Source organism: Loxodonta africana, chromosome 8 (genome assembly GCF_030014295.1).
Source record: "Loxodonta africana isolate mLoxAfr1 chromosome 8, mLoxAfr1.hap2, whole genome shotgun sequence".
Lineage (NCBI taxonomy): Eukaryota > Metazoa > Chordata > Mammalia > Proboscidea > Elephantidae > Loxodonta > Loxodonta africana.
In genome coordinates, this window is record NC_087349.1 from 89,415,333 (window position 1) to 89,431,992 (window position 16,660).

The following is a 16,660-nucleotide window of genomic DNA, read 5'->3' on the forward strand; positions in this document are numbered from 1 at the left end:
AGTCTGCAGAAGACCACTCTCACTTCTTAGATGAATTTAGAGTTCAGAGCATTCCCAAGGTTACCCTGAGGTTTGCTAATTCTCTAGAAGGGCTTGCAGAACTGCTGAAAGCTGCTGTACTCATGGTTTATTACAGCAAAAGGCTAGAGATTAGAACCACCCAAGGGAAGAAACGCATGGGGCAGAGTCCAAGAAAGTTCCGAATACAGAGCTTCCAGTTGTCTGCTGTCAGTGGAGGCACGGGCAGAGTTATTTTTCTAGTTATGTGTGACAACACGTGTGGAGTACTGTCAACCAGGGAAGCTCACCCCAGGCTTGGTGCCAAGAGTTTTTATTAGAGCTCCATGGTTGATGGTCTGCATGGCCAACTTTATTCTCCAGCCTCTCTGGAGGTAGAGCTGATAACTTTAGTCTCCAGCCCTTTAGGAAGTTAGGAGGTCAAGTTGATACCATGTGACTCAGAGCCCCCACCATAGATCACATAGTTAGACTTTGTAGCATGGCCCAAGGCCCCCAGGTAAATGAAGATACTCTCCCTAAAGATCATCTTACAGTAGAAGTGGGCAAAGGCCAGACCTCTCTTTAGGTAAGATTAATTCTTTACAACACAACATCTGAAACTATTATTGTGCACATACTTTCAGATTCCAAAGTCAATAGACAGGAAGTTATCATTTTCAAAAATACTCCAGGGACTAAATATAAAATTTTATCATGCTAAAAACTTTAGGAATGTTATGTTATAGTTCACTCATTCACTCAATTAATGTTTATTGAGCACCTACTATGTGCCAAGCACTAACCTTGGCAATGGAGACAAAGTGTGGAATAAAATCAGATTTTTATTTCCTTCCCTCATTGTGTTTATGGTCTCACAGTGGCTAAGTGATACGGTTGCTAATCAAAAGGTTGACAGTTCAAATCCACCAGCCATTTCTTGGAAACCCTATGGGGCAGTCCTACCCTGTCCTCTAGGGTCACTATGAGTCAGAATCGACTTGATGGCAACAGGTTTTTTTTTTTTTTCCAGTCCCCTCATTGTGCATATAGTCTAGTGGGAGAAACAGATATTAATCAAATTATCACAAACAAGTGTAAACTTGTAGAAAGTACTTCAGTGGGGGTGGGTAATGGTCCCCATCATTGGGGAGGTCAGAGAAGACCTTCCCACATGATGCTTAATTTGAGAGTTGACGATAGAGTCAAGAAGAGCATTGGGACAGAGGAAACAGGTTATTTCAAGGCCCTGTGTTGACATGGAGCATGGTCAGGATAAGGGCAGTTAGATTCCAGTGAGATTGGATGAATCACAGAGAGCAAGAGTGGAGGTGGTGCGAGATGAGATGAGGAAGTAGGAAGGTCCCACGCAGGCCTCATAGGTCACACAAAAAGTAATGTCAGTATCTTCTGAACAATGGGAAGCCATCTGAGGGGCACTGGCATCACTAGGTTTACTGTCACCCACTGTGGTAACCCATGGTGTCACCCTTCCCCCATGGACCTCCTCCCGTATCAGACCATACAGAATCCTTAGTGTTATGGATTGAATTGTGTCCCCCCAAAATGTGTATCAACTTGGCTAGGCCATGATTCCCAGCATTGTGTGGTTGTCCACCATTTTGTGATCTGATGTGGTTATCCTATAAGCTATAAATCCTAACCTCTGTGATGTTAATGAGGCAGGGTTAGAGACAGTTATGTTAATGAGATAGGACTCAATCTCTTTTGCGATATAAAAGAGAGAAGCCAGCAGAGAGAGGAGGGACCCCCTGTCACCAAGAAAGAAGAGTTGGGAGTGAGTGCACCCTTTGGACCCAGGGTGCCTGTGCTGAGAAGCTCCTAGACCAGGGGAAGATTGATGACAAGGACCTTCCCCAGAGCCAACAGACAGAGAGAGCATTCTCCAGGAGCTGGTGCCCTGAATTCAGACTTCTAGCCTTCTGGTCTGTGAGAGAATAAATCCCTGTTCATTAATGCCAGCCACTTGTGCTATTTCTGTTACAGCAGCACTAGTTAACTGAGACACTTAGTAATATTTATTATCAATTTCAATCACAGAATAGTATGTGATATAGTTATAGTTAAGTAAATTACTTAAATGTAATATTTCTTAGGTTGTATGAATACTAACAACAAAATAGTTTTGTAAAACCTTTCTGCATTGAATTATAACTTTATTAGTTACAACGTTATTAATAACTGAGTGAAAGCCTTTTTCAATTTTTCTCCTTCTTTCCTTTAATTACTACTTCATTCTCAAAAAAAAGGGTTATTGATATAGGTTCACAAATACCAATTACCACAATATTGTAGCTAAACACCAGAAAAATCTGACAAAATCAGCGACTATTAAAAACACGGGCAGCAATGAAAACCACAGTGAGTGCTTGTAGAGCGTGCAGACAAACTCGTGTGATTTGAAGCATCATTGTGCTTGGGTAAAAATGACAGCTCTGACCAGACCAAAACCAAACCAAACCCAGAGCCGTCGAGTCAATTCCGACTCATAGCGACCCTATAGGACAGAGTAGAACTGCCCCATAGAGTTTCCAAGGAGCGCCTGGCAGATTCGAACTGCCAACCCTTGGGTTAGCAGCCGTAGCTCTTAACCACTACGCCACCAGGATTTCCAATCTGACCAGAGAACATTAAAAAAAACCAACCAAACCCACTGCCATCGAGTTGATTCTGACTCATAGCGACCCTATAGGAGTAGAGTTGCCCAGTAGAGTTTCCAAGGAGCGCCTGGTGGATTTGAACTGCTGACCTTTTAGTTAGCAGCTGTAGCACTTAACCACTACACCACCAGGGTTTCCAGAGGACATTAGAAGACTCAAAAAGTAAATTGATACATCTAAGTTGGGCTTACAAAAAATATTTTTGTTGTTATAACTAACTAAATCCAAACCAAACCCATTGTCGGGTAGATTCTGGCTCATTAGAGGCCCTATCGAACAGAGTAGAACTGCCCCATAAGGTTTTCAAGGCTGCAAATCTTTAGGGAAGTAGACTGCCACATTTTTCTCCTGTAGAGCAGCTGGTGGATTTGAACTGCCAACCTTTCGGTTAGCAGCAGCGCTCTTAACCACCGTGCCACTCAGGCTCCTTTATAACTAACTACAGGAATATTTTAATAAAAAATAATAAATTTCTGCTGAAACACTGCATAAAATATTATAGACAGTCACTTTGGTGTCACCCTCTCTGACAGTGTCACGCAGTGTGGTCTGCACCCTCCACACACCCCTAGTGACACCACTGCTGAGAGGCCTTGGGGTGGTGTAGAGGGAGGTCTGTGTAATATGGTCAGCTTTGCATTTTTAAAATATGATGTGGCTGTGGTGTGGGAAAGAACTGGAAGGGAATTCAGAGTGTGTTACTGTTGACTAGTTAGGAGATGGCTGTCTAGCCCAGGAAGGAGATGATGGTGGCTTGGTGTAGGGTGGTGGAAGGGGAGATGGAAAGAAGTAGAAAGACATGAGGGATGCCTAGGTTAAATTGGCAGTATTTAGGGACTGCTTATGGGGATAATGGAGCCCTGGTGGTTTAGTGGTTAAGAGCTAGGGCTGCTAACCAAAAGGTCAGCAGTTTGAATCCACCACCTGCTCCTTGCGAATCCTATGGGAGAAGTTCTACTCTGTCCTTATAGGGTCCCTATGAATTGGAATTGACTAGACAGCAATGGGTTTGGTTTTTTTTTTTTCGGTTTTATGGGGATAATAGAAGAGAAATGTCAACAGTGACTCAAGGGGGATTCATCCATTTTATTTTTTTGTTTGTGAATTTAGATATTGTAATTTTAAAAATTAAATTGCATAACTGTGTTGATAACCTCTGGGTAGCAAGGCACAATGGGAAAAATTCTAAAATGAGAGTAAGAAATCCTTCTGAGCTTTGAATTTATTATTGAAAAATGGCTACGGGCAAGATAAGGAGCCCTGGTGGCATAGTGGCTAAGCACTTGGTTGCTAACCGAAGGATCGGCAGTTCAAACCCACCAGCGGCTCAGCAGGAGAAAGATGTGGCAGTCTGCTTCCGTAAAGATTACAGCCTTGCAAACCCTGTGGGGCAGTTCTACTCTGTCTGTAGGGTCACCGTGAATCGGAAATCAACTCGACAGTGTACAACAACAACAACAACACGAGCAAAGTGGAAACCTTTGAGCGTCTTTGAGAACCTTCACAATGGAAGTAATAGTACCTGGTAATTGTTCATCTCATCAGGATGCAGAGACATAAGCTTGTAAGGTTCATTTTCAAAAGAAATAACACACCTGTCTTTATTTTCATCATTATTTTTAGTTATATTCTCTAGCTTTCTAGACTCTATAAAAAGAGCTAAAATATATCCTTGCACTACCATTCCAATGCAAATCACCATTTCCTTTCATCTTATTTTATCCAGCCACAGTGGTTTCTCACGTCAAAAAAACCTTCCAGTGTATGAGAAGAGCCTTTGGACGTGTGTGTATGTTTAAGCCTGCTCATGCATTTGGGATCCCACGACACAGTCGGCTCACAGTCTAAGCCAGGTGCCTTTTCCACCTGGACTAATGACAAACTGTGTGGTCAGGCTTTAGAAATCAGAAATCTGGGAAAGGTGCAGTATGATGGACACAACCACCCCAAATACCGTATACGTTATCACCATCGCTTAGCACACAGTGCAGGAAATCCTGTTCTTTGCAGAAAACTTAAAAAAACTACTTCTAGCTCTCCTGGGTAACATTTATGTTTTTTCTTTGCTAACCCCAAAGTGCCAACAGATATATATTTTCCCCCTAGTAAATTGCTAGTGACATTCCATTTCTCTCCTCCCATCCTCAAGCCATTGTCCACCTGACCCCTGGGATTTCACTAACTTTCTGGACTGAAGAGCTGCACCTAGCTGTTTGGCAGAGACCTAATTACTGCCCTTACCTGTTACTTGGCTCTGCTATGCACTTCCTCTTTGTTTGTTGGTGTGTGCTGTTGAGTTAATTCTGACTCATTGTGACCCTATAGGACTGAGTAGAACTGCCCCATAGGGTTTCCAAGGCTATAATCTTTATGGGAGCAGATTCTCAGGTCTTTTCTCCCTAGGAGCCGCTGATGGGTTTGAAGTGTGGAACTTTTGGTTAGCAGTCAGCTGAGCGCTTAACCATTGTACCACCACTGCCCCTTTGTTTACTGGTCCAGAACTTCTCACATTTCAGCCTCAATGTGTGAACCAGCTCTCCTCTTCCTCAGTGTAAATTTTTTCTTGTTGTCTCGGTGACTTTCTTGTCTGTGACGAGCTATCTTGTAAGCCAGCTTTGTCTTGCATATTTCACTTTACTTTTGAATTTTAAACAAAAAAGCCTCCTCTCAAGTCATAGGAAAAATACATGATATTAGGTCCCTTAAGTGACTAAGGTATTTCATTTATTCATGCACTGGTTTATTCACGCACGAATATGTATATGTTTACAGAATGTCATCACCAAGCCAAGTACCCATCTGTCACATTGTGGTGGCTTGCATGTTGCTGTGATGCTGGAAGCTATGCCACTGGTATTTCATATACCAGCAGGGTCACTCATGGTGGACAGGTTTCAGTGGAGCTTCTAGACTAAGACTAGAAAGAAAGGCCTGGTGATCTACTTTTTAAAAATTAGTGAAAACCTATAGATCACAAAAGAATATTGCCCATATAGTGCTGGAAGATATGCCTCCTACATTGGAAGGCACCCTAAATACACAGCGGCCACAACAGTGGACCTGAGCATACCAACGATCATGAAGATCGTGTACGACCAGGCAGTGTTTTATTATGTTGTATGTAGGGTTGCCATGTGTTGTAGCTGACTCAATGGCAATTAACAGCAACAACATGTGCCAAGCACCGTGTTGGGCACCAGGGGATAGAGCTGTGAACACAAGCGTTACACATTCTATAGGAAAAGACAGTGATAACCAATCATTATTCCATACTCCGTTATACCATAAAATTGTTAGAGATTGTTTAGAAAATTGGGAGGAAATATGACAGAAAGTTGCAGTTCTTGCTGTTTGTCATTGGACACCAGGCACCCCATCCTTTATTCCAGTTGTCCAGCATCATCCCGCAGGTTGTCGATCTTGTGTCATGACTGCTCAGATCGTGGTTTGGAAAAGTAGCGGTTTTCTGGAAAAAAAAAATGTATCTATATGTACGTATGCCACTCTGATAGGAGTGAAAAAGGTAAAATAACCCAGTGTGCTTGTGGTTCAAAGCAGGATGTAGAACAGCTGTTCGCCAAATCACAGTGTTATGCACTTAGCACAAAGATAATTTTCAAATGTGATATTTGTCACACCAAGTCAGAGAAGGTATGTTCTAAAGACCCTGGATGTAAATCTCACATCGGGATGGTGGCAGAGTAATTAGTAAATTTCAAAGTATTTTCCTATTTGTTTTACTCTGAGGGCTAGTAGTTATTTTTCATCTCCTTGTAGCCATTTCTAGTAATAAGATGAATGGGCTCAAGCCTTGCCAGAAGCCATAACTCTTTATTTTGTTGACATAACCAGATTCCCTATCTTGGCCTTTGAGAGTTTGAGAGTAGAATAAAATGTTTACTTCTTCTGACCTTTCTCCTCTGTCTTCTCTGGGCAGAATATCTCGATGCATAATACAGTTGGTGGAGCCATGACGGGGCCCGGAGCTCACCAGCTTGGCGGCTCCCGGATGCCCAACCATGACACCAGCGTTGTGATTCAGCAAGCCATGCCGTCTCCCCAGTCCAGCTCTGTCATCACACAGGCCCCTTCCACCAACCGCCAGATCGGGTAAGGAGACCTCCTCTGCTGACTCTGGGTCCTGGCTGGAGCTCAGAGAATGTTCTTCTCGTTTCTTGTGCTCGGATAAGACGAGACACAAGTTGGTTTTCCTGGCTGGTGTAATATTGCCTGGAGGTTCAGAGTGATGCTTTTGATTGTAGGGGAGGGAGAGAGAGCCTCAGTGTGGTGGAAGCATTTTTGATCCTGGACATTGAGGGAAGAATTGATAAAAGGTAGGGTTAGGGTGATTAGTGATGTTAATCCTTCTGTTTTGTTGTTTCTCAGACAAGGTTTGTGAACTTTAAGATGACAGCAGGGAAACCCACTGGTGTGATGGAGGCCAGAACCTCCAGTGCTCAGGGCAAATGCTTCATGATGGTGGGGGAAGTTTCACCAGTCTGTGTGTTCCACAACAGAGTCTGCTCCTTCCATCTGAGAAGCCACCAAGTCCGTATCTGAGTCTTCTGTGTATTTCCACATCCTCCTTCCCTCTAATCATTCCTTCCTGCTTCTCTTTTTCATGAACACTTCCTTACTGGCTCTCCCCTTCCTCTGTGTTGGTCCATATTCATGCCTAGAGTAGACAAAACCAAGAAAGCATATGCTCTCCCTTGCATTTATGTAAAAAGGCAGTACTGAGGCATTGTGAGAAATTAATAGAATCAGCCTGTCATCGAATCCAGACACCTTGCATCATGTGATGGAAAGAGCTCTCGCTTGTTACTTGGTATTACATGGTAGCTCTAGCCCTTTGCTACTCAGAATGTGGTCTGAAGACCCAGTAGCACTGGCATCACTCAGTAGACTCTTAGAAATGCAGAATCTCTGGCCCCACCCCAGACCTAGTGACTCAGAATCTGCCTTTTAACAAGATCTGAGGGGTCTCCAGGTGATTGGTATGCACATTAAAGTTTGAGGGAAACTGATCTAGAAAGCGATAGGTAAAATGTAAATTCTAGGTGTGATATGGCTGGCTTGGAAGACTTTAACAATCCACAGGAAAGGAGTAGAGTGGTCAACCAGTGCTTCTCGACTGGGAGCTACACTGCTTAGCCCCAGGGAGTGTGCAGAAACGTGTGGGGCTTGGGCTGTGGTATTGACTAGAGGATGCTTTAGACAATCAGTGAGGTGGGGCCTGATGCGCCCAATGTGCTTGATACACCGGCCAGTCCTTCACTTGTAAGAACTGCCCTGGCCGCAACACCAAAGTGCCCCCAACCTTGTTAACACTAGAGTTTTGGGTTCTCATCTCAGCTCTCCTCTAGATTTGCTTCCTGACTTTATGCAATTCATTCAGTGTCTCAGCTTCCTTATCTCCAAACTGAGGATGCTGTCTGTCTTTCCAGCCTCACAAGAGTAGAGTAAATATGAAATAACAGATTTAAGAGCGCTCGGCTTCTTTGGAAGAAAATGTAATAACTAAAGCCAAAGAGTTATGATGTATTTATAGTGTTGGACGCTGAAAACTAGTTGCATTAAATTCCCAGAATTCTTGATTTAGAATAGCAAGGGGAGCTTGCTGTGTTCGGTACAGGCATCAGAATTCAGTTTGCTGAATACTGGATATGGTGATTAAAAAAAAAAGAAGCTGCCCCACAATTTGTCAGTGTGTCTTTCTCCTCTTGTTTTTAATGTTTTGTGAGAATTCCAGACCAGCAGTGGGCACTGGCTTGTTTCTCCGCAGTGGAGGTACATTCTAGAGGGGGATTCCTTGTCCTTCACATTTCTCAACCTGTTGGGATGGGCTGTGACATGTGAAGACCCACCTTAACAATGAAGAATTGCAGGTGATGACTATTTTGTGGTTTGCCATTCCAGAAATAGAAAATGAATCTGGCCCTTTAAATCCTTGGCTTTGTTTGAAGAAGCCAAGACTAAACTGGCAAATATGTTTATTAATAAAGTTTCTTTTCTTCTCAAATGAACCCACATCTACAGCAAGAACCTATAATATACTAAGAGGGTGGGGTGGACTCATTGAATCCTGCAAAAACCCATTGCCATCAAGTCAATTCCAACTGACAGCAGCCCTATAGGACAGAGTAGAACTACCCCATAGGATTTCCAAGGCTGTAATCTTTACAGAAGCAGACTGCCACATCTTTCTTCTGCAGAGCAGCTGGCGGGTTCAAACTGGAGACCTCTCCGTTAGCATCCAAGCTCTTAACCACTGCACCACCAGGGCTGCTTGGGCTCACTGAAAACAGCATCTAAATCTCAAGCAATTCCTTCACTTAGTGGCTTGGCTTTGGACAGACAATTCACAGTTAAGTCAGCTAATTATAATTATTTTATTTTTCTTTCAAGGGGGAAAAAGAAACATAAAATGTGCTAGAGTTTACTAGCGGTTTTACAACATTCTTTGCCCCCTGGAGTTCTCTTGCCTTCCCCACCACCCCACCAACTACCCTCTTGGAGGTTCTTAGTATTCAGCCATCGTTAGTACAAGGCTGGCTTTTACGAAACGATCTTTTAAGAGTTAGCACTAAATGCTAAGATGGGTGGTTGACTCTGTCCTGAATTTACCCAGCTGGTCTTGTGCATTTGGGTGCCATGTGTAGGCTGTGTCACTGTGCTTGGATGGGTGGGGGTGTTTCTCTGGTACGGATGGCCTCCCGACCCACCCCATCTTCCAATTTATTCCTGATCCTGGGGTACTGTATATCTCTCCTGGTGTGTCCTAGGAGGTAATTGCCACATTTAGGACTCTGTCTCCTTGCCAAGCTTGAGGGAGGCTGTTTCCTTTCTTCGGATTCTTCCCTGTTGTGCTTACCATGTTGATTCAAACCCGCACATCCTGTCATTTCCATTTTTCTCCATGGGACCTATCCAAAACCTTGCCCGGATTATCGTGGGGGCTCAGCAAGAAACAGTCCAACCCATCTCACCAGTGGATTCAGTACTAAACTCTAGGTGGTACAATTTGGGGATGGTTTGCTCTTTTATTTCCCTCTGCAAAGAGGAAATGAGTACTTATTTTAAAACATGAGTTCCCTCCAGAGACTGTGTCTTTAAATGAGCATTTGAAATAGCAGATAGCTTTTTTTTTTTTTTTGAGGCTGCACAGAACCATATTGTAATAATATTCTGATTTTTATCACAACCTCAAATATTTAAGTGTCAAAATCTGGCCAAGCCACCTGCAAATGTTTGCCATGGCTACTGGCCAACAAAAACAGCAAACAGCAATGAAAGTCTTCATTCAGGCTCAGTGCTTGAGCTGTATCCAGCCAGAGAGGCTGGGACCCACCTGTGCCCACGCACAGTGCTTTCTCGTTGCAGCCCATGGGTGTGTTCACGACTGGAATTTTGCGAGAGAGGGGGCCCTCTGTCTCCTGCTCCGCTCTTTCCTTCCCTTCTACCGGTGCTTCAGCTTCTGCTGCCAGTCCCACTATTGCTTTCTTTTCTGTCCCTCTCCTTCCATGCTGTATTTAAGTTTAGAGTCTTGAACGTATTGGGAAAAGTGTTGACATGAACGATGGAAAACTGGGAGAGGCAGCAAGTTATCAGGGAAGGGTTTGGGGACAAAGTGTGTGCCTCCTTGCGTTCATTTGATTTTTACACTTATCGAGCCGGTGACCAGCTGAAGCAGACCCAAATAGGTAGGAATGCAAAAATCCAGAGAAATAATGCTAAAAGTAAGTAGATAAGCAAGATGGGAAACTTCCATTCTTCATCATACCAACCCATATCATGCCCTATGCCCAGCTCTGTAAAAGTAGTGCTATTATCCCAATAGAAACTGGAGGGAAGTATAAATATCCCAAATTGCACTTGTGTGGTTGGGCAGGCTAGAAAAACACACAGCTCTACAGAGTGTGGGAGGCTTCCTCAAACTAGTGACTACTTGTGCTTAGTCAAACTGGCAGACGCTCTGTCGGGAAGAGCAGCTTTGGCTGATTGATGGGAGCATTTTAGGAGATAAGTTTCCCAGATGGAAAAAAGAGTGAACCTTGGCTGTGGGGGAGACAAGTGAGACAGAAAACAAGCATGTGTTAAATATAGATGAAATCGATTCAGCCTTGAACCAAAATATGTGGCAGATTCCAAACACTATCTCTACTCCAGTCATTTTCATTAGATATCGTGTAACAGCCTCATTAATTCAGAATCAGGTCAGCAAAGCCTGGGAGGAATGTTGCATGAACAGGTAGCACATATTATTTCTCTCTTTGCACGTTAGACATTTTTGTAGGAACTAATGATCAGTGGAGTAGATGGCTACAACCTGAATAGAACTCAGATTTCCTAAAGAAACCTGCTTCTCTTTATGGGTGAATGATAATAAGTAATTCATGCTTGAGACATTGGTGGTTCAGTGGTAGAATTCTCGCCTTCCTTGAGACCCAGGTTCAATTGCCCGCCAGGGTACCTCATGTGCAGCCACCACCTGTCTGTCAGCGGAAGCCTGCATGTTGCTATGATACCGAACAGGTTTCAGTGGAGCTTCCAGGTTAAGACGGACTAGGAAGAAATGCCTGGTGATCTGCTGTGGAAAATCAGCCACTGAAAACCCTATGAATCACAATGGCCCAATCTGCAACCGACCATGGGGTTGGCATAAGACCAGGTAGTGTTTTGTTCTGTTGTGCATGGGGTCAGCAGGAGTTGGAGACCAACTTGACAGCAGCTAACCACAATGCATACTCAGTATTTCTTCAGGACAGCACTGAAGATAATACAGAGTTTTACAAACATAGACATCAGTCCAAAACCAAAAGCAAAGAAGTTTCCTGAATAAACTAAATGCTTCAAAGGCCAGCGTAGCAGGGGCAGGGCTTTGGGCACCATGGTTTCAGGGGACATCTAAGTCAATTGGCATAATAAAATCTATTAAGAGAACATTCTATATCCCACTTTGGAGAGTGGCATATGGGGTCTTAAAAGCAAGCAAGTGGCCATCTAAAATGCATCAATTGGTCTCTACCCACCTGGAACAAAGCAGAATGAAGAACACCAAAGACACAAGGTAATTATGAGCCCAAGAGACAGTTAGGGCCACATAAACCTGAGACTAGAAGAACTAGATGGTGCCCGGCTACAATCAATGACTGCCCTGACAGGGAACACAACAGAGAACCCCTGAGGGAGCAGGAGAGCAGTGGGATGCAGATCTCAAATTCCCATAAAAAGACCAGACTTAATGGTCTGACTGACACTAGAAGGACCCCAGAGGGCATGGTCCCCAGACCATCGGTTAGCCCAAGACAGGATCCATTCCCAAAGCCAACTCTTCAGACAGGGATTGGACTGGACTATGGGATAGAAAATGATATTAGCGAAGAGTGAGCTTCTTGGATCAAGTAGACACATGAGACTATGTGGACAGCTCCTGTCTGGAGGGGAGATGAGAGGGCAGAGGGGGTCAGAAGCTGGCCGAATGGACACGAAAATACAGAGTGGAGGGAAGGAGTGTGCTGTCTCATTAAAGGGAGAGCAACTAGGAGTATACCACAAGGTGTATATAAATTTTTGTATGAGAGACTAACTTGTAAACTTTCACTTAAAGCACAATAAAAATTTAAAAAAAAAAAAAAAAATAGACATCAGCCCAGAATTTTGGCAGGTATACAGAGGCACTGCCAAAATACTCTAAAGTTTCTTCTGCTTTTGAATCCTCTGTATGGAATTGGGCAAATATGTAAACCTGGTAGATTATTGGTAAAAATTACTTGACAGTAATTGTTTACAATGTAAATGTTATATGTCTGACATCAGATTATACAAATGCTCATATCAAAGCTGATGTTTGCGTAGAAGTTAGCTGACCTTTGTGGAATACTCTGGTTAAGGTAATGGATTGGCCAGCTTCATCAGAAAACTTGGAAATATGTTCAACAGCAGGCATATATGAAACCATTTATATATGAAACCCCTCCCTGATTTTACAGTAATTTTAGTCTTGGCACATGGATGTCCATGTGATATGTAGCTGCTAAGCATTTGCTCATAAAACCTATTTGTGTGGAGTTGTAGCTAAGCAGTATAGATCTAATAGTCAGAAATTTGTATAAAATACCATAGAGGTAAATCTCTTTTTATGTAAAAATAAAAAGGTGCCAATACACATCACAAATTGTACTTCCTCTCACCTCTTTTGTGCTTTTTTTCTCCCTTTTCTCTTTATAATCCCTAACACTGTGTGTCACACAGATCAGGTGTAGCTCAATGGACATAACCAAGGAAAACAAGAAAAAAAAAAGCTAGCCGCATCTCAAAATTTGTTGTGTTGACAGCAATGCTACCTTTGCTCTCCGGGAGAGTCAGGTGCGGCTGTTGCGTAAGTTGGTTGTGTCTGTTCAATGTGTTAGTCCAGATGGGAGTCTTCATTGATTTGAAGTGTTTTTGTGTCATTGTTAGGAGCCTCTGGGTGACGCAAACCGTTAAGCGCTTGGCTACTAACTGAAAGGTTGGTGGTTCAAATCCACCCAGAGGTGCCTCAGAAGACAGGCCTGGCAGTCTACTTATGAAAAACCATTTCAACCGTTGAAAACGTTAATGGAGGACAGTTTTACTCTGACACACGTGAGGTTGCCCCGAGTCAGAATTGACTCAAGGGCAATTGTTCATTTATTTATTTTTATTTTGTGTCGTTCTGGAGGAAAAAGAAAAGGTTGATGGTAAACGATGCCATCGCAGAAAAGCAGTTTAAAGAAGATTCAGATAACGAGGAACTTACAGTTTAAGAATGTGCTTTCTCTGTGTATACATAGGTGTATTAATCCATTATTAAGAGTTTTCTTAAATTCCCCAGACCAAACTGAGCGTGGCTGAGACTGTCACTGTCTGCCACGGGCTGATGCTGGAGAGCCAAGCCATCTCCTTCCTGCTGCAGGGAGCAGGCACAGGCCCCTGGCTGTTCTGGACCTCATGTCACTGGGTCAGAGCCCTTGGCCAGGACAACTCGAAGCCCCCTTTGAGTAATTCAGACCAGAAGCCATTATTTCCTGCTTTGTGTTTTGCTGAGTATCATGGCTATGAACATAGCTTTATTGTTAGAAAGTTGCTGGATCTTTCACAGCCCGAGAACATTTACGAGGCCCTTCAGGGGGATGCTTTCTGGGAGGGTTGACGGACTTAACCATATGGCTCCCGTTAAATCCCGTGCAGAGCCTTGAGAAATTACCTCTGACAAGGGGGCCCACAGCCTTCCACTCACAGGGTTTTATGTGTGGAATGAAACATTAAGTACTGATACTTTAGGAAATATAATGTTTCTTAACATCCAAAAGTTGTAACACCACATGGTATTGTGGCCAGATGAAGGGGGCAGGGCCAGAACACCAGAGCGCATGTTGGGGCCTTCCAGGAAGCAGAAAAACACCCCTGTTCTCGTCTGTGAATCTGGGTTGCCTCTGAGTCCTCTGTGTCTTGGAGTCTCAACTTCTCACCTGGAACACAGCAGGCAGGCCTATTTGGGAGGAACTTGGAGGCCCTCCTTGACTGGCTCAAGCCCTTTGTTAGAAAAGCCCTTGATAAACAGACTGATGCTGAAGAAAAGGAAGGAAGATAACATTTTTCAAACATCTGCTATGTGCCAGGCACTGAGCTAGCACTTCGAATGTTATTTCCTACAATTCTCCAACAGCCAAGGAAAAAACCCAACCCCGTCAAGTGGATTCTGACTCATAGTGACCCTACAGGACAGAGTAAAACTCCCTCCATAGGGTTTCCGAGGAGCAGCTGCTGGATTTGACTGCCATTCTTTTGGTTAGCAGCCACACGCTTAACCACTGTGTCACTAGGGCCCCACAACCAAGAGAGGTAAGAGTTATTTGCTGTTTTTTGTTGTTAGCTGCCATCAAATTGACCCCGAGGCGTGGAATGAAACACTTCCTGGTCCTGCACCATCCCCATCATCAATTGGGGCTTGTACTGTTGTGATCCATAGGGCTTTCGTTGGCCGATTTTTTGTAAGTGGGTCACCAGGCCTTTCTTCCTAGTCTGTTAGTCTGAAAGCTCTGCTGACAGCTGTTCAGCATGGTAGCAATCCACAAGCCTCCACTGACTGATGGGCGGTGCATGAGGTGCATTGGCTGGGAATGGAACAGGGTCTCGGACATGGAAGGTGGGAATTCTACCACTAATCTACCAATTCCCTGGGGCATTCATTATTCCAGTTTTATTGCTCAGAGAAGTAACCTGTCCAGTGTCTCCCAGCCAGAGAGATAAGCAGCATTTTGGATATGGGTCTATTGGATTGCAAAGTGCAGGCTTTCCCTGTGCTTCTCACCATAGCAATACCAGTGTCCTGGAGGACACGTGGGCATGTCTCACCCTTGGGGAATCATCTGTGCACAGGAGTTGGCTAATGCTCAGTGTATCCAGTTATAGTGTGAAGGGCTCTGTGCTTTTATACTCCTGCAGGTAGGCAAAGGGCAGAGGTTGACTCATGCTGAGTTGCCAGCAGCTGCTTCAGTCTTCATGAGAAGCGTACAGGAGTTCTCTGGTCTTTGAAGGAGGGAGTAGTTCAGGGAATGTCTTGAACTCATGAAAGCATAAAACTGGCCTATACCTGAGACACCTCCTAACCAATTCCCTCATTTGTAAGAAAACTGAAATCCACCACAGAAAAATGACTGCCCTTGTCTCCAACCATTTGGTTGTCCCATGTCTGGCTTCCTGGTTTACGGGAAGACCACTGTCCTCTGCCCAGATGAAGTGTGACTTCTGGACTTGTTCAGCTGAAGATAGGTGACTTAGCCTGTGACCTCCGTGGAGGATGATTTCATTTCTGGATCTTACCCACAGAAGTTCTGCTCACAAAAGTTCTAGAAGCCTCCATACAAGTGTCTCTGTGTATATTTTTCCTCCTATTTTTGTAACGTATAAGCACAGATGAGGGTCTTCTTCTAGACAAATAGCCCAGGATCATCAAATCTCCATCTAGACATTTGTTTTGTGCATCACATTAAAAAGATGTGCCTAGAAGGTGAGAGCTTGCTCAAAACCAAATCACATCAGGTCAGAAGGGAGTTGTAGAACAGTATTAGCCATGGGTTCAGAGGTCATGGGTTTAGGACAGTACCAGTTACCAGTTGCCTTTGAGTCAATCCCAACTCATGGTGATTCAATGTGTATCAGAGTAGAATTGTGTTCAATAGCTGATTTTTCAGAAGTAGATTGCCAGGTTTTTCATCTGAGGTGCCTCTGGGTGTACTCGTACCTCCAACCTTTTAGTTAGCAGCCAAGTGCATTAATCATTTGCACCACGCAGGGACTCTTTAGGGCAGTACAGTCTCTATCATTTAGAAGTTTGCCAACTTGGCCAAGTGCTCAACTTCCCTGGGTCTGGGTTCCTTCATCTGTATATGAAGAAGTTAACCAAAAGATCTCAAAAGTTAGTCTCAGCTCCAAATCATCATTCAGTGCCTCTTTTCTGTTTCAAATATATTTTCTGTTTTGGTTCGTTTCCCATTGGGAGTCAAGTTTGGTAGGAGCTCTAGATTATCTGATCTCCAGAGTGAGTTCACGTACCCCAGTGTGTGGGAACAGAATTAGATTTGGAAATGATTGGGATGAGGAAGCCAGTGCAGTAGAAAACAGGAGTCCTCACATATGAAGCCAGAGATACTCACCTTCCAGGCTCAACAACAAGGTGAATAACAACAACCTCTTGTTTTCACCAGGTGCTCTGTTTACCAGGCATGCTTCCCCTTATCAGCTACTAATTTAGCACACGTAATTTGATTATAGGAATTAACACCCCCCCGCCCCCATTTTACAGTTGAGTGAAGTGAGGCTCAGAGATTAAGTGACTTGTGCCAGGTCATGCTGATGATGGTAAAAACCAGAACTAGAACCCAGGCTACCTATACCACAGTGTCCCACTGGTCCAAATGAACTTGACCCCTCTGCAGGTTTCGATTTTCTTACTCCTA

At 43.8% G+C, this 16,660-nt stretch overlaps 1 protein-coding gene across 2 annotated transcripts in view; it reads left to right on the top strand.

Moving 5' to 3' along the window:
• The window catches only part of CREB5 (cAMP responsive element binding protein 5), a 390,225-nt gene that overhangs the window by 103,093 nt on the left and 270,472 nt on the right, over positions 1 to 16,660 (top strand). For both annotated transcript variants that reach the window (XM_064290105.1, XM_064290104.1), the window contains one exon: positions 6,616 to 6,788. In XM_064290105.1, the coding sequence (XP_064146175.1) occupies positions 6,616 to 6,788 (173 nt within the window). The remainder of the gene's footprint in view (positions 1 to 6,615; positions 6,789 to 16,660) is intronic.